The 25,835-nt window shown below is 34.9% G+C and overlaps 3 protein-coding genes across 4 annotated transcripts; all 3 read left to right on the forward strand.

Annotated features, from left to right (window-relative positions):
• Window positions 1–9,206: 9,206 nt before the first annotated feature.
• LOC104098048 (TPD1 protein homolog 1B-like) lies at window positions 9,207–11,403 on the forward strand. Its single transcript, XM_009604703.4, has 2 exons — window positions 9,207–9,323; window positions 11,047–11,403. Exons 1-2 carry the CDS (start codon window positions 9,266–9,268, stop codon window positions 11,355–11,357), a joined length of 369 nt encoding a protein of 122 aa, XP_009602998.1. The 5' UTR covers window positions 9,207–9,265; the 3' UTR covers window positions 11,358–11,403.
• Window positions 11,404–13,054: 1,651 nt separating this feature from the next.
• Window positions 13,055–21,637, forward strand: LOC104098047 (protein TPR3-like). 2 transcript variants are annotated; one of them, XM_009604700.4, is made up of 26 exons: window positions 13,055–13,170; window positions 14,056–14,163; window positions 14,264–14,443; window positions 14,528–14,641; window positions 14,737–14,895; window positions 15,126–15,252; window positions 15,344–15,431; window positions 15,538–15,608; window positions 15,737–15,887; window positions 15,985–16,094; window positions 16,176–16,245; window positions 16,339–16,415; window positions 16,527–16,622; window positions 16,727–16,822; window positions 16,912–17,039; window positions 17,139–17,373; window positions 17,642–17,794; window positions 17,871–17,933; window positions 18,048–18,176; window positions 18,574–18,684; window positions 18,855–19,034; window positions 19,426–19,554; window positions 19,642–19,737; window positions 20,140–20,328; window positions 20,444–20,610; window positions 21,286–21,637. In XM_009604700.4, the coding sequence occupies exons 2-26, from the start codon at window positions 14,087–14,089 to the stop codon at window positions 21,416–21,418; spliced, it is 3,129 nt and encodes a 1,042-aa protein (XP_009602995.1). In that variant the 5' UTR covers window positions 13,055–13,170; window positions 14,056–14,086; the 3' UTR covers window positions 21,419–21,637. The 2 variants fall into 2 exon arrangements, with proteins under 2 accessions (XP_009602995.1, XP_009602996.1); XM_009604701.4 differs by lacking the exon at window positions 13,055–13,170 and adding an exon at window positions 13,189–13,329.
• Window positions 21,638–22,894: 1,257 nt separating this feature from the next.
• Window positions 22,895–24,776, forward strand: LOC104098046 (protein SINE3). The gene is made up of 3 exons (XM_009604699.4): window positions 22,895–23,093; window positions 23,183–23,326; window positions 23,991–24,776. Exons 1-3 carry the CDS (start codon window positions 23,001–23,003, stop codon window positions 24,438–24,440), a joined length of 687 nt encoding a protein of 228 aa, XP_009602994.1. The 5' UTR covers window positions 22,895–23,000; the 3' UTR covers window positions 24,441–24,776.
• Window positions 24,777–25,835: the final 1,059 nt, after the last annotated feature.

Genomic DNA, 25,835 nt, shown 5'->3' on the forward strand with positions numbered 1-25,835 from the left:
CGTGAAGAATAAGTTAAGGTTAAAAAGATCAGAGAAGAAAAAAAAAAGCTCAAACCTTATCCTAAATAATGCCAATAGTCAAAGCTTTATTATACGTTTACACAAAATAGCCGTGAAGTTCTTTTATAGATGAGCAAAGAGGTTTTGAAAATTTCATTAAAACTGGAACCTATTTTGCTTCATAATGCTTAATGAGCAGGAATGAGTCCATGACTTACTCGAATTTTAAATATTAAGGCTAGTGTTTATTTTTAAGATTCGTTCACAATTGTAGTCACTACAGTAATACAATCTTAGAAGTAGTATTATGAAATTATATTAAAAAATAATTTTAAAAATGATCTTTTAGTTAATTCTATCGATGTAAGTGTTTTAGTTTATATGTGTGTATACGGTGTTGGTATCCTATTTAAATTAGGATACCGTGGGAAGTTAATTTAGGTGAGGTTTTTTTATATAAATAAAGTTTTACTCGATTTAAATTCGTAAATATTAGGAATTCTTACCTAATGTCACGACCCGAAATTCCCATATTCAGACCGTGATGGCGCCTAATATTTTATTTGCTAGGCAAGCCAACGTTAGAATAATATTAACCAATTTTTAAATAATTTTTAGATTTATTAATGATAAATAACGATTGCGGAAGTAAAATCTGAAATATAGTGATTAATCCATAAAAATAACGGTGTCTAAATACCATCCCAGAATTTGGTGTCACAAGTGCACGAGAGAAGAGTTATGCGGATCAGAAGGTTCATGATGTTGCATTTATGGTTGGTGAGCGGGTTTTGCTCTGGGTTTCGCCTATGAAGGGTGTGATGAGGTTCGCGAAGAAGGGCAAGTTGAGCCCTAGGTATATTGGGCCTTTTGAGATTCTTGAGAATGTTGGAGAGGTGGCTTACAAACTTGCACTGCCACCTAGTCTCTCTGCAGTTCATCAAGTATTCCATGTTTCTATGCTTCGGAAATATCACGGCGAACCGTCTCATGTGTTAGACTTCAGTTCAGTTCAGTTGGACAAAGATCTGTCTTATGTTGAGGAACCAGTGGCTCTTTTAGATAGGCAGGTTCGAAAGCTGAGGTCAAAGAACATTGCTTCCGTGAAGGTTCAGTGGAGGGGTCATCCGGTCGAGGAGGCGACTTGGGAGACTGAGCATGATATGCGCAGCTGTTATCCTCATCTTTTCACCACTCCAGGTATAATTCTAAACCCGTTCGAGGATGAACGTTTATTTAAGAGGTGGAGAATGTAATGACCCAACCGATTATTTTTACTTTTAGAACCCTGTTCCCCTAAATAAAACTCCTCATATGCACCTTTATAAATTTATGACCTGCGGGGATGGTTGGTTTGGGATTTGGAAGTGTTCGGGTTGAAATCGGAACACTTGGTTCCTTAAGCTGGCCTTAAAATGCTAACTTTGACTTCAGTCAACATTTTGAGAAAACGACCCTGGAATAGAATTTTGATGATTCCAAAAGCTCTGTATGGTGATTTTGGACTTAGGAGTGTATTCGGAATTTTATTTGGAAGTCCGTAATTAAATTAGGCTTGAAATAGCTAAAATAGAAATTTAAATTTGAAAGTTTGACCGGGGAGTTGACTTTTTGATATCGGGGTCGGAATCCAGTTCTGAAAGTTTTCATAGCTATGTTATGTCATTTATGACTTGCATGCAAAATTTGAGGTCAATCGGACTTGATTTGATATGTTCCGGCGTTGTTTGTAGAAATTGAAAGTTTCAAAGTTTATTAGACTTGAATCTATGTGTGATTCGTGTTTTTATTATTGTTGGATGTATTTTGAAGACTCGACTAAGTTCGTATGACGTATTAGGACTTGTTGGTATATTTATTTGAGGTCCTGAGGGGCTCGGGCATGTTCCGGATGGTTAACGAATCATTTTTGGCCTTGGTGAGATAGCTGATATATGCTGCTGCAATTTTTCTGGTTTCCTCTTTTGCGTTCGCAAGAGGAGCCTCGCGTTCGCGAAGAGTGTTCTGAGCTGGTGAGATTTTTATTCTACGCGTTCGCAGAGGAGATAACGCGAATGCGAAGGGTAGGGCAGTGTGTGCATCGCGAACGCGTGAGTGGCGTCTCGTTCGCGAAGGAGAGTGAGGCAGCTGGGAACCCCAGTCTTTTGTTCTACGCGTTCGCGAGGTAAGGGACGCGTTCGTGAAGGTCGGAGTTTGCAAAGCTTCGCGTTCGTGAAGCGTAGGTCACGTTCGCGAAGAGGAAAGTTGGGTAGCACATTTTTGTGCTTCGCGAATGCGAAGCCAGGGTCGCGTTCGTGAAGAAGAAACCACTAGACAGAATGTTTAAGTTCAGAAAATGGGACTTTTTTTTATTTTTCATTTTTAACGATTTGAAGCTCGGATTGAGGCAATTTTTGGGAAATTTTCAGAGAAAATATCGGGGTAAGTGTTTTTAACTCAATCTTGGTTAGATTACCCGAATCGATCACTGTTTTTAACATTTAATTGGTGATTTACGTTGGAAATTTTTGAAAACCCTCTTGGATAGATTTGAGGGTCAAATTGTTATTGGAATTTAGTCATTTTGGTATGGTTAGACTCGTGGTTGAATAGGCATTCATATTTCGTAACTTTCGCCGGATTCCGAGTCGTGGGCCCCACGGGCCATTTTTGAGTTAATTTCGGATTTTTATTAAAAAATATAGTATTTTCTTATTGAATTAATTCTATAATTTTTGTTGAGTGTATCGAATTAATTATGACTAGATACGAGTTGACCGGAATCGAAAAATCGAGGAAAAAACATACTACTTGGTTAAATTGGAGCAAGTCGAGGTAAGTGACTTGTCTAACCTTGTGTGGGGGAAATTTTCCCTAGGATTGATATTAATTGTAATGTGATGAAAGTCGTGTACACAAGGTGACGAGTATGTACACAGACTAAATATGAAGGATTATGTTTTTAAATTGTGAAGATCACTGTTGCATATTAATTAAATTATTAAATCTTGTTATATTCTCCATCATTGATTTGATTTGTATACTTTAAATTTGCTTGACTTTTTTCTGCTAATTGTTTGACCTGTTTAGTTGAAACTTGGATTCTTTTATTCTGTGCATTATTTGAAATTGATTTTCTGTAAATTAATATTATTAATATGAAGTATTTTACATTTTTAAATTTGGTATTGAAGCAGCGTATTAAAGATTTTGAAATATTATTTTGCTAAATTATTTATTCCTAAAGATATTTGTAAGATTTTTGTACTCATTGTGATGGAGCCGTAAGCTCTTTATTGTGAAAAAATATTATTGATGATTTATGTTGGCATGAGCCGTGAGCTCTTTATTGTGAAAAAATATTATTGATGATTTATGTTGGCATGAGCCGTGAGCTCTTTATTGTGGAAAACTATCATTGTTGATTTACTTTGGCAAATTAAAATATTTGGGCACTTGAGGTGCAAATTGTGATATATTGTGATATTGATACGCATGCGGTAGTATAAAGTCTGGGTATTGAAACGCATGCGGTGTGATAAGGATGTCTAAAACGCGGGATGTTATTTCGGAAGAAAAATATTTTCTTTAAAATAAATTGTGAAGGCTCCCGCGATGAGATGAGGAAATGAAATATTGTGAATTTATTTATGATTTGGGACTACAAGGCGGTACCTCGATAGCGCCTTTATTGATATTGATTTATGGCCGTAGTTGCCTTTGATTTTTGTTGTGATTTTCCTTAAAATTGAAAAGAAATTATGTTTTGTTTCCACGAGGTATTTATTTGCCATTATTTGGTGTAATTAAATGTGACATACTACTTGATTCATTTTCATTGTCATTTTATCTTATTATATTGTTTAAATATTTTTTTCCATGTCATTATTTATTCTCCAATAGGGCCTGACCTGACCTCGTCACTACTCTACCGAGGTTAGGCTTGGCACTTACTGGGTACCGTTGTGGTGTACTCATACTACGCTTATGTACATCTTTTTGTGCATATCCAGATACATCTTACCAGCCTAGACGTCAGTGAGTTACCTGCGCACGGAGACTTCGAGGTATATCTGCCAACGTTCGCAGACTCCGGAGTCCCCTTCTATCATTTTTATGTTGCTTCCTTATTTTTCTTTAGATCTTGATATATAGAGACATTGAGAATAAATTTTTAGAAGCTTGTGACTTATTTCTACCAGGTTTTGGGAGTTGTAATTATTTGAATTATAGTTTATATATTTCAGATATTTATTATTATTCCGCATTGATAGCCTTACGTAGTCTTAGAAACTAGGTGCCATCACGATCTCCTATGGAGGAAATTTGGGGTCGTGACACATCCACGCGTTCGCGATGAACACTGATCTCTTCCCTTTGTGAACGCAGCCCCCACTTCGCGAACGCGAAGAGTAATTTTCACCTGCCTCCAGTTTCTTCTTCGCGAACGCGAGCCCCCTCTCGCGAACGCAAAGAAGGATACCAGAAGCAGATTTCTGCAGTTTTTTCCAAGTCCAAAAATGGTTCGTTAATCACCCGAAACCAACCCGAGCCCTCGGGACTCCAAACCAAACATGCACCCAAGTCCTAAAATATCATACGAACTTGCTCGCACGATCAAATCGCCAAAATAACACCAAGAACTATGAATCGGACATCAAATCAAAAGAAATTTGCAAGAAAACATTAAAACTTATATTTTTACAACCGGACGTCTGAATCACGTCAAATCAACTCCGATTCTCACCAAATTAGGCAGACAAGTCATAAATATTATAGTGGATCTATACCGAGCTCCGGAACTAAAATACGGACCCGGTGTCAATAAATCCAACATCAGTAATTTTTTAAAAATCATTAAGCTTTCAAGCTTTTAATGTTTCATCAAAATTCCATATCTCGGGCTAGGGATCTCGGAATTAGATTCCGGACATACGCCCAAATCCCAAATCACGATACGGACCTACCGGAATTGTCAAAACACTGATCCGAGTCTGTTTACTCAAAATGATGAACAAAGTCAACTCGGTTGAGTTTTAAAGCTCTATTTCACATTTTAATCCATTTTTCTCATAAAAACTATCCGAAAAATTGTACAAACTGCGCACGCAAGTCGAGGAATGACATTAAATTTATTAGAACACAGAATTACTTATTAAATTTAAAGATGACATTTTGGGTCATCACACCTAATTACCTAGTTTAATAAGGAAAGATTTACTTTAGTTAATTTAAAATAGATATTTGAAAAATAATTAAATTACAGTTTTATCCAATGTGAAATCTAGTTTCAAAGGGCAAAAAAGGCGAACGATATTTTACTAAGGGCCTTCGTACTTTTAATATAGTATAGATTTATTCACGGCACCTCGTGCTCACATTTCTTTTCATAATCCGCCTGGGAATAGCCACACGCTCCCAGTTTCAACATAAATTAGACTATTATCAATTTACCAATAACAAGACAAATTGCACAATGCATAAAAATAAACACAAGGAAAATCACAACATCACATAAAAATCACCAATGTAACCACTCCACATCATCACATAGCATCCCTGACAATAGCCACCATTATCTCTCCTATAGCCACCCTTATCACTCCTATAACAGCCTCATTTATCTCTCTGCCCTGACAATATCAATAGCCACCCTTATCTCTCTTATAGCCACCCTTATCACTCCTATAATATCCTATCTTATCCCTCCGCCCTAACAATATCAATAGTCACCCTTATCGCTCATATAGCCACCCTTATCACTCCTATAATATCCTCCCTTATCCCTCCGCCCTGAGAATATCAATAGTCACCCTTATCGCTCCTATAACCACCCTTATCACTCCTATAATAGCCTCTCTTATCTCTCCGCCCTGACAACATCAATAGCCACCCTTATCGCTCTTATAGCCACCCTTATCTCTCCTATAGCCACCCTTATCGCTTAGCGCAGACAATATCCCAACACACATAACAACAATTGAATGCCACCCTTATACCCACATAATATCAACAGTGAAATGCCACCCTTATATCCTCAAAATAATAACTCAAATAACACAATAATTTACACGGAATATTATCCCGGCAATATAACAAAATCAATTCATATCACAATTTGCCCAATGGCCACAACCAATTCCAAAGATATAACAAAATCAATTAATTTCACAACAAATAGCCCAAGGCTCCACACAATGTGTATAAAACCTAAAAAACGACATAGATGGAAAATACTCAGTATAGGGCAACGCCTTCATTAATCCAAATTCTTGATAATTATATAACGCCTCGGTTTAAACTTATTTCATTAATTATTTGCAGATGAAAAATTCATAATATAATTATTTCCAGAAAATATCAAATCACCCAACTCACGAAATTCACATAAATATACAAGCAATAGCCACATCAAATTGTCATATAAAAACAAATTCAACAAACGCGAATTGAGTCATGGCAAATAGATGATTTAATAAATGCCAACAATTATCTAATTTACTACAAAATATGCCTAAGACTTTAACCCAATCAATTTTGTACATATAAGCCCGAGTACGTACTCGTTACCTCGCGTACACGGCTTTTTACATTTCACAAATGGCACATAAGACTCGATGCCTAAGGGGTAATTCCCCCACTCAAGGTTAGGCAAGATACTTACCTCGTTTTGCAACCAATTGCAATATTTCAATAAACCTTTGCCTCGCGAATTCGTGTCTGAAAGCTTCAAATCTAGTCACAAACAATTCAATATACTCAACACGAATCGTAGGAATTAATTCCATGTGAAAATACTAATTTTTCAGCAAAATTCGAAATTTAACTCAAAAATGTCTGTGGGGCCCACATCTTGAAATCCGACGAAACTCACAAAATCCGATAACCCATTCAATTACGAGACTACCCATACCGATTTTATCAAATTCCAATATCGGATTGACCTTCAAATCTTCATTTTATATTTTTTGAAAATTTTACAAAAAATCTGATTTTTCTTCCATAAATTCACGGATTCATGATGTAAATGAGTATGAAATCATGAAATATAATCAATACAAGATAAGGAATACTTACCCCAATGTTTACCCATGAAAATCACACAAATCGAGCTCCCCAACTATATTTTTGTCAAAAATGGTAGAAAATCCCCGTTTATAGGGCCTCAGCTGTTTCGGGTGTCACAGGTAGCGTGGGGCGCTGCTTGTGGCGCTATTTTCAGTACCCTTAAACATCCCAGCGCCAGGGCTAGCACCCCACGCTACCCTGGGCGCTCGCGGCGACGGGAAATCTTTTCCGACACGGAAATGGGCATCTCTCTCTCATACGATGTCCGAATTCGACGATTCTTTTTGCTATGGCTCCAAAATTTCTATACGGGTCTAATTCTTCAATCAAGACTGAATTTGAAGCTCATTTGCTTTATGTGATACCACGTATTCTTGAAGAATCAATATCGAAATATAGCAAATAAAGTCCGATTGACCTCAAATTTTACATACAAGTCGTAGTGCATCGTATGAAGCTATTCAAGACTTCAAATAGTAGAAAGGAGAGTAATAACTCAAATCGATAAGTCGAGTCGTTACAGGTATGTGTACTTTAAATTATACAAATATTTAAGTGTATAAAAGTCGACTAATATTTGGAGGATATTTTAGTCGTTCAACATTTAGCATAAATTATTCGTATATATATATATATATATATATATATATATATATATATATATATATATATATATATATATATATATATATAGAGAGAGAGAGAGAGAGAGAGAGAGAGAGAGAGAGAGAGAGAGAGAGAGAGAGAGAGAGAGAGAGAGAGAGATAGATAGATAGATAGATAGATAGATAGATAGATAGATATAGACATAGATATAGATATAGATAGATAGATTTGAACTTTGTTTGAGTTACTACATTTATGAGTTATAAAATTTATTTACTACTCAAGAATGTTAAGTCCAAACTTGAAATAATACGTTAAAAGATAAAATTGTGAAAAAAGTTTAAGACATATTTATAAATTACATTACAATAAATATTTATATGTATAAAATATTTTTTAAAATTGTATAAATATATTATCGGGTTGGTTTAGTTTCGGTTTGACTTTTTTAGTTAAACCAAACCAAACCAATTATGGTCAGATTTGTTTTTCAATACCAAACCATAATCGGATTTTTTTTTTCCGATTTAACTCGGATTATCGGTTTTCTTTATACACCCCTACTTTACATAATAGACATGTCTTTTTGATTAATAACTAATTCTTTAGTTATTATTAAATTAGGAAGAAATCCAACATTTCAAGAAGAGAACCCCTTTTTCTTCTGCTTGATGATTGTTAATTTGTTATTTAGAAGAAATTTCATAAATGATTACACTACCTTGGAATCGATTGGGCCCGAATCAAAATATGAACTGCATCTCATCCGAATGTTCAAATTACAAAATCTGATGGTTGCAAAAAGGACATTAATTAGATTTAATTAGCATATTAGTATCTCAACTTGTTTTTATTAACTTTTTAATATAGCTAAAAACCAAAATTATGGCATGAGTTAATTACATGACGTTATCTGAAGTTTCATCTAAGCATTACTTAAATACATGATGAGACCTTGTCTTAAGATAATGATCCATTTATAATTAGAGAATATCATGACAATATTAACATGTTCTCCTCTAATACAGAGTTTGTTAAGGGACATAATGGTAAAAACAAAAATAATGGGTTTCAAATTTTAAAAGAGAAACAAGATGCAAAATTATCGCTCATCAATAAAAGTATAACTAGTTAACGACTTAACGTATTGAATATAATGCTTTCTGAATTGTCAATATTAACTTTTTTGGAGAATTATACAAACTTTCCTTTAGATTTGTTTAATATATATGTGAAACCATAAAAGCATGAATGTGTTACAAGTCCAAACCTCAGTTAGAAAAGCAGAACAAGACATTTTCCTTTATTATGTTGCCATATTTACCTCTTTAATTTCATTATATTTCTATATACTACCACAAAAACAAAAAAGAATCTTGCCATTTGTATTATTCCAAAATCTACCTATAGACGGATGTACACACACATGACAAGTACCACATGCTATTCATGACATAAGATTATAACATTAATTAAAAGGCACCATATTATTATAAACATGGCCAACATTGAACGATTCTTTCAAAATTCATTCTTTTCCAATTTTGCATACAGAAGAGAATACAGCAGGCAGTTTCAACATCAACAAATTAAGAGATCTTTTCCCTAACTAATGGCAGCCATTGTTAAGCTCTCTATCACTCTCCTTCTAGTTACACTTCTCAGTAAAGGTAAAAACCTGTAGCTTTTTTAATGTAAACAACTAGTTCAATCTTATTATTATTAAAAGTTAGTTTTGCATATTTAATCATAAAGTTTTTTTTCTTTTTATATAACTTTTGATTGGTAGAACCACTACTTTATTGTCTAATTCTAATAAACGTGATTGACTCAATTCTAAAATAACTTCTGGAATCGATTCAAAGAGAGTGATTTTTTATTGACATTGTTACAATTCAAATACTCATATGGTCGAAAAAATTGTTTTTTCCTCTCTTGTCAAGAATAAGAAGTAGTCAATATGTGGATCTTACGTTTGGTCAATTGGATAGCAGTTATGGCGATCGTTACACAAATAGTCGGTCAGATTTAATATTTACTTTTAAGTTGGTATACATTAATTATATATAATTAATTGTACATAAATTATAGTACATATAATATATATATGTCGGTTATTTTTAGTTTAAGAAATTAGGTGAGCAGTTATTTGGGTTTATTAATTTGCTTTATTCTTGTAAATTCTTTAGCTTCATCTTGAATTTTTCATTCACGTTATGGAATATATCGACCCAAACAATAATCCAAGGTGGGTCTTTTGCTTTGAATATTTTTGTATAATACTATGCATTGTCATTAATGGGTTGGTCAAGATCGAATATTCTTTTAAAGTGGATATCAAAGTATTTTACTTTATGAGATCAGCTTTTATGGAAAAAGAATCTTTCATTTAAATATTTATATTCAGTTCCCATTGCCAGCTGTCCCCTTTTAGGCAATCTGGGGTCTAGCTTGAACCCTTTTTGCATCGAAAAGTAAATTAAATAAATTTAATAACAGTATTAGCAGGCCTTAGTTCCTAGCTGTACTGGCCAAACATTGTAATGGACGATTCAATTTGTTTAGACCTACTTTTTACTACTTCTTTATTCCCAAATTCCCAATTCATGTGATAATTAGTTCGAGAGTTAAATAAGTTATTGTTAATAATTAGGACTTAGTGTTTTTTATGTAGTTAAATATGCAAATTTTATTTTAAAAGAATTATAAATTTCTGTTCGAACTTGCAGTCAAAATTAAACTCTAGAATTCGAGTTGCATCACATAAGGGTTCAATCGAAAGCAGTCTTATATGTCAAAGTAAAAAAATATTATTGGTTTTAAATTAAACAATGTGAATAGTTGAGTAAAACTAACAAAAATACCATTATTTCTCTGCATAGTAAAGATGTACTATGAAACAAATTGGACTATTGAGTCTTTACAAATACAATTCATATTTCTTTAAAGTGATGGAGCTCATTATTAATATATTTTTTTCTTTTTAACTCTTTCTCTTTCTTTCTTTTTTTGGTACGTTATACCCATTAAAACTTGTACCCATGCTAATTAATTCGGTGATCACCTCCTCATTGTCCTCTAAGTTAGGGGGAGCTAGGTATGCGAAAGGGGTTAATCGAGCCCCTTTCGCCAAAAATTATGTTGTGTATATAAGGTTAAATTTTTTTCATGTATATACATTAGATGTTGAATCCCCTTAGCTTCTTCGCGTGTTTAGTTTTTTTATTTTTTAAATTCTCTTAGTTAAAATCCTGCTTTTGTCACTGCTCGAAGTATTTATATATGTTGCAAAATCTTATACCTATCCAAGTCGTTTTACAAAAATAAAAATAAAAATTTACTCTTTCCTCCTTATTTCATCTAATTTTTTGTCTTTTTCTTTGATTTGTGTAGATGTTTATGGTTGTGACTTGAACAATATAACTATTGGAACAATAAGGAGTGGGAATGAAATACAAGGAAAGCCAGAATGGAACGTTGTTGTAGTGAACAATTGTGATTGTCCTATGCAAAACTTGTTCTTGTCTTGCAATGATTTTCAGACAACAGAACCTGTGGATCCATCTGTTTTTAAGCCTACAGGAGACAACACATGTATTGTCAACAATGGCAGTTCTATACAACCAAAGGATACTGTCAAGTTTTCTTATGCTTGGGATCCTCCATTTTTTCTAAGGCCAACTTCTGTTGTAACTTTTTGCTGAATGTAGAATTAAAACGATTGAAATTGAATTCAAGATTTGGTTTGGTTCTTTAGTTCTTCTCAATCGTTTGGCGCTTTAGTATTTCTTTTTTATGCTTCAATTGATAATCGTTGTATGGCTCATAGAGGCAAATTTAGGACGAGTTTTATAAGTTCAATTGGATTTGTGCTTTCTGCTCGAATATATAAAAAGGACAATTTTTTAAGATTTAATTCTATATATTGGACTCACCTCAGCGTGATATGAAATCAACACGGTTAGTAAGAACTGTATTTTTATATTATATTTTTCTTCGAGGAAATTAAACTATTAGGATTTCTGAAGACAAAAGGCCGATATAATAGATAATATATATTTCAGTTTCAATTTCTTTTTGTTACACTTATGTATAGATCCCAGAATGTATAAAATCAATGATAGACGATGACTTAGATGAGATTCGGCATTCTAAAACTACTAACACATTCTTCCTTAATTTGAAATAGTATGAATCGGAAAACCGCAACAAATCAAAAAGTTAAATCAAACTAATTTAAAAGCCCGATTAAGATTGGTTTGATTTGGTTTGGTGTTGGGTAAAAAATTCAAACCAAACCGACATATATATATAAGACTTTATATAGAAATTTTTAAGAAAATGTCTAGAAATATTTGGGATTTAATATAACTATGAAGCTCATCCATTTTCTTTTACTTTAATTAATGGGTTATATCATCACTTTCTTATCAAGTGTTACTGAATTATTTCTTATCAAGTGTTATTGAATTACATAAATCTCTTTGTTCTTCCATATTCATATGTCAAGATCAATTAAATTCTTATATCTTTTTTGAATGTGGAATGATATTTCGATAATTTAAAAGTAAATAGAACATATTATTATTTAGGAATCGTATTGATTTTTATGTTTAATTATTAAATTCGGTTAACTTTGAAAGTGTATATCACGACTAAGAAAACTATCATGTATTACAAAGAAAATTTTCCCAAATGAATATTTTAATAGATCAAATATTTGTTAGTTTTTTTAATTTTTACTAAATCTATATTCATTTATCAAAATTTTATCTATAACTTTAACAAAATAAGACTGAAACAATATTAATGAAACAAAAGAACCCGAAAAATACGATAAAACTGAACCAATCCAAACCGATATAGTTGGTTTGATTTTGTTTTGATAAAAACGGAACCAATTTGATCCATGTACACCCCTGGATGAGAGAAGTAAAATGACAGTTGAGATTTTGTGACACAAATATTATTAGATCTAATATCTGCTCAAACAATTAAAATCAACAATTTGCTCCGATTTTTTTCCTTCAATACACCATGCTAATTCTAATACTGATTGTAATAACAACGAATCAAGTCTTTAAATACAGAGAAAATAATTCTTCCTTAACTAAACATTCGATGCTTCTAATCTTTTAGACCACTAACAATGAACAAAATTTTAAGCCCTAATTTACGTGCCATATTTGGTCTAAATAAACGGGGCATGAATTTTTCGATCTTTTTCTACATTAGTTTCAATTCTTTTTAAATAATTCAATATAACATAAACAATTCTATTTCAAACCCAAACAAAAGACGCCTTTACAAAAACAAAATCTACAAATTTTGTCGTTATATTGCCCTTATGATAAGCAGTTCTGCTTATAAGTTTCATTGCAACAACTTATCAATAAGTCAAGTGATTTATTCAACTCAAGTCATTTTCTGACTATAAAAAACTAAAACGTATCGCCAACTTTCCTCATTCTTTACACAGTGCTGCTGGGCTTTTTGCATAGGTTCATAGATAGGCAGGTTGGTAGGCGCAGTTTTTTGATATTTTTCACAATTCTAGAATAGCTTTGTGGTCCACTCTTCAGTCTTTTTCAATTCCAAAAATTTTCTGAGTCTTTTAATTCGTTTGGTTTCGTGTTTATTTTTCCAATTTGATTTGATCGAGAAAAGAAGTGAAAGGTGACTCTGAATTGTATTTGATCCAATCTTCATCTTTTGCTATTTTAGTAATCGGATTTCTTGAATTTTCTTCAGAATTTTGTGCAATTGAGATGATTTGAGGTGAATTGAGTTGAATTAGAGGGGAGGATTATTGGATAAACGATTTTTTAGTGCTTGATTATTGTAATTATCGTTTCTATGTTTTTCTCTTGTTTTCTCAGTACATCTTTTGTTTTGGTTAAATTCTAAGTTGATATTTCTGGGTATATAGATACATGCATATTCCCACAAACAATTTGAATACCAATTGTTTGTGCTAATTTTCATGTAGAAGGAAAGTTGCCAATTTTGTTTGTATTTATTTTTCCTTGACATTCCAAACTCACTTCAGAAGTATAGAGTGAAGAGCGAAAAGACCGATTAATTGATTTATGATGTTGATGTTGTCCTTGTTGATTTTGTATAACAAGTAACAGCTTATTATCCAGTATCATTTTTGGTCATTTGATTTTGACCTATCTAGTTTAACTGTCATTTGTCTTGAACCGAGCGTCTATTGAAAACCGCCTCTCTACCTTGAGTCTGCGTACACACTACCCTACCTAGACCCCAGATGTGGTACTATAATGGGTTTGTTGTTGTTAGTTTAACTGTCATTTGATCACTCAAAATTCATCAGTGTGCTAGTACGAACTCATGTCAATTTATGAGCTTCTTACTGATCTCTCTCTGAATATTTGAAAGGTTTTGAAGGGAAGAAAGAACTCAGTTGACCATGTCTCTCAGTAAAGACCTTATATTCTTGATATTACAGTTCTGCAACGAGGAGAACCTCACGAAAACTGCTCACATGTGAGTTCTATTTTTCAGCCTTTTTAATGGATTCAGCAGCAGGATAAGAGTTATTTATTGTTTTTTTTTCTTTATTGGAATTGTAAAATTGTGGAAATAGGTTAGAGCAGGAGACAGGGTTTTTCTTTGACATGGAACATTTTGAAGATCTCGTGCTCAGTGGCAATTGGGATGAGACTGAGAATTATCTTTCAAGTTTCACTGGTGTCAGTGACAACAAATTTTCTATAAAAATGTATTTCGAGATTAGAAAACAAAAGTTCCTTGAGGCACTGGACAGGTAATCTTGTGATTATCAGAAATCAAATGTAATTTTCATTTTTGCGAGAATAAAGATCTTGTATATGATTGATTCCGGTGATAGGCAAGATCGTAAAACTGCTCTAGAGATCCTTCTGAAAGATCTTAAAGTGTTTGCCCCGTCAAATGAAGAGCTTTATAAAGAGATGGCTCAGCTTCTGACTTTAGATGACTTCAGGTTGGATTAACTGATTGTGATTTGTGATTACCTGTAGAATTGTAGAATTAAGATGCCTAACAAGAACTCTTGATTATTATTAATTCTGTGAGCAGAGAATATGCTCCGCTTGCTCAGTATGGAGACATAATATCTGCTAGGAAACTCATGATGAAGGAACTTAAGCTTATTATTGAATCAAACCCCCAGTTTCAGGGAAGACTCCGTTTTCCAGAATTAAGCAAGTCAAGATTGCGCCGTCTAATTAATCAAAGGTAATAATGTCTTACTGTTTTCTGTCTTCTCTCTCTTTTCTGTTATTCTGCTTATTCTTGTTCAGCTGAGCGGTTACTATTTGAAACTCCACCATGTGCATATAATCCAATTAACTTGCGTATTTTATGCTTTTGCTTTCATTCGTCTGATGCATCCGGTAATATCTTAATTTCCTACTTATACCTTTATGGATGTTAGCAAAGAGCTTATATCATCTCATTATATACAGCTTGAACTGGCAGCATATGCATTGTGCAAATCCTCAGCTTGAACCAGAGATCGAAACTCTATTCACAGATCATAAGTGTCCGGGACCTGAATATCAATCGATTACACCTTGTGAGCAAAGGCCAAGGGTAACTTATTTGGAAGCTTTTATTATATTAAAGCATTATTCCACATCAGCACAAGTCATTTCCCACTAATGTTTGAATTCTTCTTCCTCAGCCTAGCAAAACCATATCGGATGCAGAACCAGCTTTTCCACAACTGTTAACTTCTAATTCTTCCATTGTAACTGATGACATGGTTTCTGGTAGGAAACCCGATGAATCTACTATGCAGTTGAAGCACTATATATTGCTTAAACAGTACTGTCGCTTGTTTTACCTGACTTTTTTCATGTTGGTTGTTCTTGTTAGCTACTACATCGAAAGCTGTTCAGGATTCTGGTAATTTATATGATGTAAGCTCTACAAGGAATATGAATGAGGTGATGTACTTTGAACACACAGTTATTATATTCTCCCCATTTTAAGGAGGTGATTGTGCACTTTCCTCATTTGATGGTTTAGTTGGCTATCACTACATTTGAATTCCATGTTACTTATATTCACGCAGAAGGTGTTACCCACAGCTGTTCCTTGTCAGAAACAGGCTGCATCGTCTAGCCTCTCTGACGACTTTCCCAAGGCAGTCGGACGTGTTTTAAACATCGGCTCTTCTCCAACCACAATGGATTTTCACCCTGTTCAACAGACTCTTCTAATAGGTTTCTCATTGAGCAGGAATTTATAGTTCGCAAACTGATATATTAGCGATAGTTTCTGAATCCTGAAGCTCATTGCTAGTGACGATGTTTTTTTCAGTTGGAGACAGTTTCGGAGGCATAGAGCTGTGGGACGTTAGTTCTGAGGAAAAGTTGTTTTCAAGAAAATTTGCGATCTGGAAAGTGGAAGCTGTTTCAACTGCGTTTCTGGTATGACCGTTTATAACAGATATTTGAAAATGAAAGATCAGTTTCGTACTGTAACTAAAGATGGTTTCCGTCATTATTCAGGTACATATAAATGAAGATCCGCTTATCTCAGTCAATCGAGTCCTATGGAGTTCTGATGGCGCTCTCTTTGGTATGTCTTCATATATTTGGATCTGGAAAGGAACTTCTATTATGAATTTGGTGGTCAGTTTGCTAATGCTTTAAATTTGGAACCAATGAACAGGGGTTGCATACTCCAAAAGCATTGTTCAACTGTATTTTTATGATAGTAGTAACAATCATGCTGAAAAACATCTCGAGGTAGATTTCTGAGAATTCATCTCTTCTTAAGTTTGTCATTTGCTTCTTTTTCTTTGTGTTTGTGTCTGTGTGTTTGCTTCGTTTCTAATAGAGATTTTATTACTTTCTCAGATTGAGGCTCATTATGGCAGTGTAAATGATCTTGCATTTTCTAAGCCAAACAACCAACTTTTAATCGTAACCTGTGGCGAGGACAAGTTGATCCAGGTTTGTTACATGATGAATGAATTAACTCTCAAATTTGGTGTTCATGGTGAAAAAGTTGAATCATGACAGAGAAATTGGCTAATGTTCAACTGCTTTATTTGAAGGTCTGGAATACCATAACTGGCGCTAAACAATATACCTTTGAAGGTCATGGAGCCCCTGTTTACTCTCTTTGTGCTCATGCGAAGGAAAATGTTCATGTAATCATATTTCTACATACTGCAAAAAGCTGCAATTTGTTGCTTTTTATCAAGTATTTAAATCATTCTGATTAATTTTCTGCCTTCAGTTCATATTTTCAACATCAACTAATGCTGAAATAAAAGCATGGCTATTTGACAACTTGGGACCACGGGTTTCTTATGAGGCTCCTGGTAATTGTTGCATGAGAATGCTTTACAGTGCTGATGGTAAAAGGTGATTTGACCAAACTCTTGCACTTATCTCATTCTTTTTCTGCTTTTGTGTTTTTGGTTTATTTGGAAGGATTAGTTAAACTTAGTCTGAAGCTTGTAGGCTTTTTTCGTGCGGGACGAATAAAGATAGAGACTCGCACATAGTGGAATGGAATGAAACTGAAGGTTACATAGAAAGGAACTACACCGGAATTGGCAAATCTTCTTTGGGTATTGTACCATTCGACATCACCAACAATAAGTATTTGGTAGCTGGAGATGCCCATGTAATCAAAGTTTGGAATGTAAATGATGCTCAAATGTTGACAGTTGTCGATGCTGGTGGAGACCTGCCTGTATGTACCCTACTAGCTATAATTATTTAATCAGAATCCTAGCAGATGTACCTTTTCTCCCTTTTGTTTCTATTTTCTATGTTTATGGTGAAGTTGACACTAAGATAACTCAATGTTTCAAGTGCAAATTCTTAAAGTAAAAACAAGAAGGAAATGAGGAGGACGGTATCAAGTTTGAAATAAGTACATGCTTATGCAACTAGCTTGTTTTAATTGTACTTGCATTTGACGTATGTCATAGTCTGAAATTCTCATATCCTTTCTCAAGGCAAGTCCATATATTCGATTCAACAAGAAAGGCACTCTATTGGCTGTCTTTGCGGATCATAACAGGATCAAAATCTTGGCAAATGATTGTGGCCGCTTTTTGCTTCAGACTTCGTCGGATGCCTCTAGATATCTATCAGATTCTATAAGAAAGGTCTGCATGTCAAACTTGATAATGTCCCTCAAGATAAATAAATAAAGTGTGCTTAGTTTTTGTTGCTTCTCTGCAGCTTGCAAGCTATTCCCTTGGTGGTCCTTCTAATAATAGTTCAACTGATCGCACTGTCCCTCCGGTGAGTAGTGAAACTCCATCTCTGTGTATCAGCTTTCCCTTTTTGTAACCTATTAAACCAAATTATAGAGGTAGCAATTGCAGTGACTTGTCAAACTGATAGAGTGCTGTGCAGGAAAAAGTAGCAGATAACCTGGCAAATATGGAGCCTCACAAGATATTAGGGACTCAGAGCATCTCTAAGGTTGTCCAAGTTTCACGATGTCAATTTTTGAGGCTTCCCTCTGAAGTGAAGACAAATAGGGTATGAAATCATGTGCAAAGTCACTGTTTGAAAATTTAAAATCTCATAATATGACTGATCAAAGAAAAATCTCATAATATCCTTGACAAGTGTGTAGGCTTTTTAAAATATCCTTTGGCACTCTTACCAAAGATACTGATAATTACGGGAACTGTTTGAGGATCTAAAAGTCGTTTTAATTCCTGAATGGCTCTACCAAAAGCTCTTCCAAGAATGTACTTTGCCTATGGCCTAAAACCAGTAATCTTACGTCAACCTACTTTTTTGCTTCTGTTAGAATAATAAGGTTCCAGTAGAATAAAAAAATCTTGTACTTCTGCAAATATTTGAGTTCTGTGAAAAAAATCAGCATTTAAATGAGGGAACTTCTTATTGAAATCTCTTTCCACGGTTGCAGGTATGGAGGTTGATGTATACTCATGCAGGAAATGCACTTTTGGCCTTAGTTGCAGATGGTATTCATCTGCTCTGGAGATGGTCGAAAAGTGGTTCTAATTCGAGTGGCCAGGTAAAAGAGTTTGACCAAAATGACTTATATATGTCTCCTTTGTGCACTATTAGCTAGTTTCCTCCAGTCCACTCTCAGAACTTTTCCTAGCTTAACATTATCTTCGGTAGAGTTTCCATCATTTTCATAACTTTACATTTGTCAGCTGACCTACATGTTTATTGCTATAGACGACAACAAAATGCAAACCTCAACTATGGCAACCACGGAACGGTGCTCTGATGACCAACAGTCTTCCTAGCAGTGACAAAGAAGCAGTTTCACCTTGTGTAGCTTTATCCAAAAATGATTCTTATGCAATTTCAGCATCAGGAGGAATGGTTTCTGTGTTCAATTTGCTCATGTTTAAGGTGAATACACCCCCCCCCCCCCCCAATATCCCTTGCTCTCCAATTAAATTTGGTGTCACTTATAGCCTTCAGCACCAAAACTGAAGTTATCAGATCATGTTAGTTACTGTAACTGTTAGAGTAATTCCATCTGCTGAATGGAATTGGTAATTTTCAAGAATAAAAACTGGCAACATGGTGTACGCTGCTACTTTGCTTTCATGTGATTTAGCTTTTCTTCAATCCACAATTTTGCTCTATGTTCTCCTTTTATGCTTCGCTTTCGTGATGCTGGCATTCATGAAGTTACTTTGATTTCTCTGGAAGAAGCTAATTTATTTTATTTTGAAATGCTCAAAAGCATGTATTTCATCCTACATTGACCGTCCCGTTTTCTGCTTGATAACTGCAGAAAATGAAAAGTTTCATGCCTCCTGAACCTGCAGCAACATGTATTGCTTTCCACCCGTCTGATAACAATGTGATTGCTGTAGGGATGGATGATTCTTCAATTGTTGTCTACAATGTCCGTTTGGATGAGGTATCATATTATCTCCCGCATTCCATTGAGGGGAGTGTAAAATACGTGATGACCAGCCAAAGATGATCTTTTCATTTGATTTTGCAGGTCATAATCAGGCTTGAGGGACATTCTAAAAGGATTAGCGGACTTGCCTTCTCTAGCCTACAGCCTGTGCTTGTTTCTTCAGGAGCAGACTCTCAGGTTTTTTGCCTTCATTATTATTGGTCATCCATTAGAAAATAAGCAATTGACGATTGATTTGCTATATGTCACTAGTTAACTTTCTACTGTTTAATAGCACATTTTCATTCCTTTTTGGTAGTTAATTCTGATTTGTAAATGTCAACCTCTAGTATCAGAGAACCCCTAATTCGGCTTAAAAGACAAATTATGAGTTTTGGAATGAAAAGGACCCAAAAGCAGCATGGACATATAGAGGATTCATATAACTAACCACAACTAGTTTGAGATCAAGGTGTAATTGTTGTTGTTGTGATAAATGAGAATGTAGGATATATTGGTAGTCATTTCGAAGGACCATCTAGCAACTCCTCGATATGGACGAACCAACTATCTTTACTTGTTTTCCCATTATTTTACCAGATAGTGGTGTGGGATTCTATAAACTGGAAAAGAGAGCGAAGTACAATGTTGCAGATCTCTGCTGACTGGATTCCGACAGAACTATCAGAGACCTTCGTCCAATTTCACCAAGATCAGGAACATTTCCTTGTCGTTCATGAGACTCAAATCGCAATCTATGAAACAACAAAACTAGAATGTGTGAAGCAGGTTTGCTCACTCTCTCTTTCTTGTCATCCGCCCCTCCCTGGCCCTGATCTAAAGAGATACTGTTTCTTGTCGATACCAACAATAATAAACTACTTTTTGATGTCAAATGTGCCAGTGGATCATCAAAAACTTCTGTGCGCGAATTTCACATGCAACATTCTCTTGTGATTGTCAGTGGATATATGCCGTTATGAAAGACGGGATCGTTTTGATACTTTCTGCTTCAGATCTCTCTCCCAAATTTGAGATAGATCCTTCTACTTTCCTCCCTTCTGATTTCAGGTAATTTGATGTGCTTTATAGTTTATTTGAATCTATATCCCATTAGGATCTGGGAGGACTCAACCAGGGGCAGATTTAGGGGGCGGAAGGGGGTTCACCCGACCCCCTTCGCCAGAAAATTATACTGTAGGCAAAATCTAGCTTGTACCTCTATATATTATATTTTGAATCCACTAGACATAACCCAAAAGCATAGCCCAGTGGTCAAGGGGATTAAAAATCTTTGTTAGGTTGCTGGTTCAATTCCCATTGGCCACGGTCTCTTTTAACTTTTTTCTTTTTTAAACCCCCTTAGCGAAAAGCCTCCGCCACTGGACTCAACATTTGTATTGGTGGGTCGTTTGTATTGGTTGGGTCATTTTGTTCGATGATAAATGTGACAACCGGGAATCATAGCAAATCATGTTTCAAGCAGTATAAAAAAATATAAAAAAGAAATTTCAGTTGCATTGCTTCTGCCTTTTTCACTGGTTTATACTTACTTTGAACAGTATTCTATTTTTGCACAAAATCATGTGTTACGAACACTGAACGTATAATCAGACACAAAAAAAAAAAATTAGAAAGGAAAAGACTAACATGCAAATCCTAAGAGTCATGTTTTAACCTGTCCTCTACCCTTGCCCTTTTGCTGGTTTTTGTATTGACTAGTCAATTTTTACTGTTCGAATGCAGTGGTTATGTGATCCCTCTGGTGGTTGCTGCTCATCCTCAAAATCCAAACCAGTTCGCTTTGGGTTTAACCGATGGTGGAGTAGTCATTATTGAACCTCCAGAATCTGAAGGTAGATGGCTCGTGCCCACATAAAGGCGATGACAATAATGACTATACTAAGTAATATAGCAGTTCCAGATTCATTTTAAAGGATTTTGGTGAATATAGGGAAACATTCATTCATTTGAAGAACTATTGTGATCACTTGGAACTGGTTCTCCCTGTTGGCGAAATATCTACTAGTTCTTTCATATTGGCAAAAAGTGGAATTTTTTTATTTAATTATATATACTAGTGTTAATGTTTATGTCACATGAATGAAGAATTTGAACAAGAACAGCTGTAAAATGGGAGAGGAAGAAGTAGAAATGGACCAAATCTCCTACCCTTTTCAAGGGGTGAGCCAAAATCTCTGCAGGAAAAGAAATGCAGTAAACGCTTCACTGGAAAATTAAGTTTAATGAGATACTAAGACTTAAAAGTGTAAGGCAGAGACTATATCAATCAATGTTCAACAATATAATGAACCAATTCCGAACTAGTTGGGTAGTTATATGAATCCTCTTCGTTTCTCCGTTTGACTATTTTTATGCTAGATATCAACCTGTAACTAGCCTCCTCCTTTATCTTGGGTGGTGAAAGTTGTACCGGTAAAAACTTTCCGGCATTTATACTAACCAATAAATACATGACATATGTTTTTACTTACACTTCTATCACTAAATCTTAGTTAATTAATACATGTTTTCACCTTAATTTATGACTTAACCATAGAAAATTAGTATAATTTGGAGTAAATCTGTGTACGGGTAAGTTTTTACCAGATATAATTTGCAAAAAGTACAGAGTAGTAGTTCGATATGACAACAACAACAATAATACACAGACCTTACCCCTACCCTGGGGTAGAGAGGCTGTTTCCAATAGACCCTCGGCATCCTTCCCTCCAAGAACTCCCCACCTTGCTCTTGGGGTGACTCGAACTCACAACCTCTTTGTTGGAAGTGGAGGGTGCTCACCATCAGAGCAACCCACCTTGTCAAGTAGTTCGATATGAGATTACCAAAAAAGAAAAAATTGACTAATAAATAATTTGGCGATCAGCATCGGTTGATTAAATTAAGCATCAGAATTTTTTAATATTACATGTGAAGGTACAACTTTTCAACAGGCCCTTTTATTGTAGTTAAGCATGACGAAATAATACAAGAGAAGAATGTAGAATTTTAAGAACTAAGAGATGGTCGAAGCATTTAACAGAAGTGATAATTTAGTTAAATGAAAATTAAGTGGTAACTCAGTAGTAGAACTATGACCTTGCATCGAAGTAAGATGCAAAGTTTGATTTTTATAACGTTCTTAATTATGTACGTAATTATTAACAAAATAAATTGTGGTAGACTCATAGTGGACTAATTCATGTAATTTTCCTTAAACAATTTACAATTTTCAAAAATACACCCTAAGTCAGTAATTTTTCTATAATTAAAATATCGCGAATGTGTTAGAAAATCGTCGGGGAAAAAAAATGATGTAATTTCCCATCATTTTCTCTTCCCTTCCATAGAAGTTCCTTTAAATATAAAATTAACCAAAGCTTCATTTTCCTTCATTTGAAATTCCAAAGCTAAAGCATTTGGCGCCAACAATAGCACACCAAAAAACAGAGAACGCGATGAGAGAGCATCATCATCTTCAAACGCCATTGAAGGAGCACGGAAATCGCCGTTCCAAATCCATTTCCGATCAAACTAAGAAGCCTCTCAAAGTATATGATCTAAGCTTTTTGCTTCAGTGAACAATCAAATGTAATTCGTTGTTTTCTCTTGTAATATTGTTCATCTTATCTGTATGCAGAATGTTAAGAAAAGCTTGAATTCTGCGTTTGAATCGCAAGGTGCCGCACTTTCTGAATTATCGCCCAAGGAATCGATCGGTAGCTCTCCGATTTCCTCTGCTACTACCGATGATATTAATCTACTCACTGAATCTGCTGCTGAGGTAATTCCGAAACGCGTCTTACTTTATCAAATTCTAGCTATATATATCTGCATTTTCATCAGTAATTGTAGTTCTCATAGAAGTTTTTGTAGTTCGAGTGAGCAAAATCCACTCCTTAACTCCAATTTCGTCTGTAATTTTTTGAATTTTCGGGATTTCAAGTGATTTTTATTCAGAATATGCCTCTAATTAGAATGTCTCTGTATATGAGCGTGTGTATGTATATGCAATGCATTATCATCAGTAATTGTAGTTTTAATAGAAATTTTTTACTTGATTGAGCAGAATCCACTAAGTAAATCTGATTTTAGCGGGTAAGTTTTTGAATTTTCGTTGATTTGAAGTGCCTTTTATCTCTATTAACATATATTGGAAACTACATAGCTACATGTTTCGGTTGTGAACTCCGTTCTCAGCCGTGTATATATATATATATATATATATATATATATATATATATATATATATATATAGTGTGTGTGTGTGTGCGCGCGCGCGCGTGTGTGTGAGAGAGAGAGTGTAGGTTTCATGAGCTATTTGTATCCCGATTATGCAAATACATGTTTTCAATTTTGAGATCTTTGAATTGATTTTCATATCTGCGAAATTTACTCATTCCTCTTAGTACTGAGATTGTAACATTCGGATCCTCTATTCCTGCCAGGACTTCTTGTTGATTCCAGAAACTTCTCCTTCATCAGAGGCAGTGGATCCTCTTGCTGAGCTGACTTCACTTTCTTCAACACTAACTTCTGACAAGTACAAAGAATACACTGGCTCGAATAGCAGTAGTGGAGTTTCACAATCAAGTGATGTGAAGATTGGTTTTGTTGAGGCAGAAATGGCAGTGAAGTACCTAAGAGAAGCTCAAATGCAACTGGTGAATGCAACAGATGTTGATGTTCGTTACAAGAAGCTTCTAGATGCTGTAGTTAACGCTTTAGTTGAAGAGTTTTATGGATTGCCAGAAGACAAGGACTGGTATAATACACTCATCTCGAAAAAATTCCATGTGGTGACACTAGCTTTCTTGCTGTGGATTATTGCTATTTTCATTGGATTGCTCTTTCGTTCTGGTGGAAAACAGTCTTTCTATGGACCTCTACCTTCCTAAATATGTGCTACCACAGTGGCTGATATGGAAGTGATTGCAGGTATATTTCTCTTTTCACCTATGTTACGCTGACTCTTCATTTCGCGTAGGTTGTATTCGTGTTAAAACATATACTATGAAGCAAGTGTTTGTAATTTGTTTTGGATCTTAAATTTGGCATTTGGCACAACTTGTGTGAATCAATAACTGTGTCAAGTATGGACGTGCATAATCAAACAGATTCAGCTCCATGAGTAGATCATGTGCTTTGATTTTGCATGAGCTTCAAAGCACTCCGAAGCATTTTGCTATATCAGCTGCATAGCTGCATAGCTTCAATCTATAGAGAAAACAGTATTATGCTACAATTTTCTGGGAATTAATGCGCTTGTGGTGCTATTGAATTTGACATAAGATGCAAGAATCCTATTATCTGTTTATGTTTCTTGCTTGTTCTTCTACCCTAGTATTAACACGCTTGCAACTCTGCAGTTGAATAATTACTCTTGCTGTTCAGTTACGATGAGCAGATTGATTGATGATCCTTTTGTACAATAATTTACATTTCTCATCTAACATTGCTGCATGAAATGTACTAGCAAAGTAAATTCGTTATAACATTTTCCATTCCTTGAATCTCTAATTAAGACAGGAAGACCAGGACAAAAACTAGAGAGTAGAAACTAGTGCTGGATATTAATTAGGGAATGTCACAAGTATCCAATAAAACTAGTGCACAGTAAACGAAGCCAGACACATTGATCATTTTAGCTTTGTGCCAGTCCTTAGAAAAGGTGTATGTGAAAGTGCAATTTGCTCCATGTGATGCACCTTTCAGTACTTGTAAGGAACATTGTATTGAACAATGTTGATCGCCATAAGATGTAAAAAAATGAGAAATGAGTATAGACCACATATCCAGTCCAGCTCGTCGACCAATCGCGGATCTTACAATTTCTTTCTCCTTTCAAAACATACACAGCGACGTATAGATCACGGGTTCGAGCCGTGGAAGCAGCCACTAATACTTGCATTAGGGTAGGCTGTCTACATCACACCCCTTGGAGTGCAGCCCTTCCCTAGATGTTGTGTGAATGCGGGAACCTTGTGCACCGGACTGCCTTTTTTTTTCAAAACAGACGCAGCAACTTGCTGATTCCTTAAGTGGCAGCAATAAATATCGTTAAATTTGTTGGAAGTAGAACATCTTACGGATTAATCAATTTGACATTGAGGATATTCTACCATGTGCTTTTCTTTATTGTTTTGAACCCTGTATATAGCTTTGCTGGCTCAGATTCTGGGAAGCAGGACACTTTAGTTTAGCAAGAAGTTGCTGAGAATAAAGCAAAGCGCCATTGTGCACTGTTATTCCAACTATAGGTCCATCACCAGACATTTCATAATCAACTTCTC

The sequence above is a fragment of the Nicotiana tomentosiformis genome, chromosome 8 (genome assembly GCF_000390325.3).
Source record: "Nicotiana tomentosiformis chromosome 8, ASM39032v3, whole genome shotgun sequence".
NCBI lineage: Eukaryota > Viridiplantae > Streptophyta > Magnoliopsida > Solanales > Solanaceae > Nicotiana > Nicotiana tomentosiformis.

Excerpts from the sequence above, each read along its gene's own strand:
- LOC104098048 (XM_009604703.4), top strand. The coding sequence starts at position 9,266 with ATGGCAGCCATTGTTAAGCTCTCTATCACTCTCCTTCTAGTTACACTT. Across the intron at positions 9,324-11,046 it reads AGTTACACTTCTCAGTAAAG|ATGTTTATGGTTGTGACTTG; the intron begins GTAAAAACCTGT and ends TGATTTGTGTAG.
- LOC104098047 (XM_009604700.4), top strand. The coding sequence starts at position 14,087 with ATGTCTCTCAGTAAAGACCTTATATTCTTGATATTACAGTTCTGCAAC. Across the intron at positions 19,555-19,641 it reads ACAATGTCCGTTTGGATGAG|GTCATAATCAGGCTTGAGGG; the intron begins GTATCATATTAT and ends TTGATTTTGCAG. Across the intron at positions 19,738-20,139 it reads CTTCAGGAGCAGACTCTCAG|ATAGTGGTGTGGGATTCTAT; the intron begins GTTTTTTGCCTT and ends TTATTTTACCAG.
- LOC104098046 (XM_009604699.4), top strand. The coding sequence starts at position 23,001 with ATGAGAGAGCATCATCATCTTCAAACGCCATTGAAGGAGCACGGAAAT. Across the intron at positions 23,094-23,182 it reads AAACTAAGAAGCCTCTCAAA|AATGTTAAGAAAAGCTTGAA; the intron begins GTATATGATCTA and ends ATCTGTATGCAG. Across the intron at positions 23,327-23,990 it reads TCACTGAATCTGCTGCTGAG|GACTTCTTGTTGATTCCAGA; the intron begins GTAATTCCGAAA and ends TATTCCTGCCAG.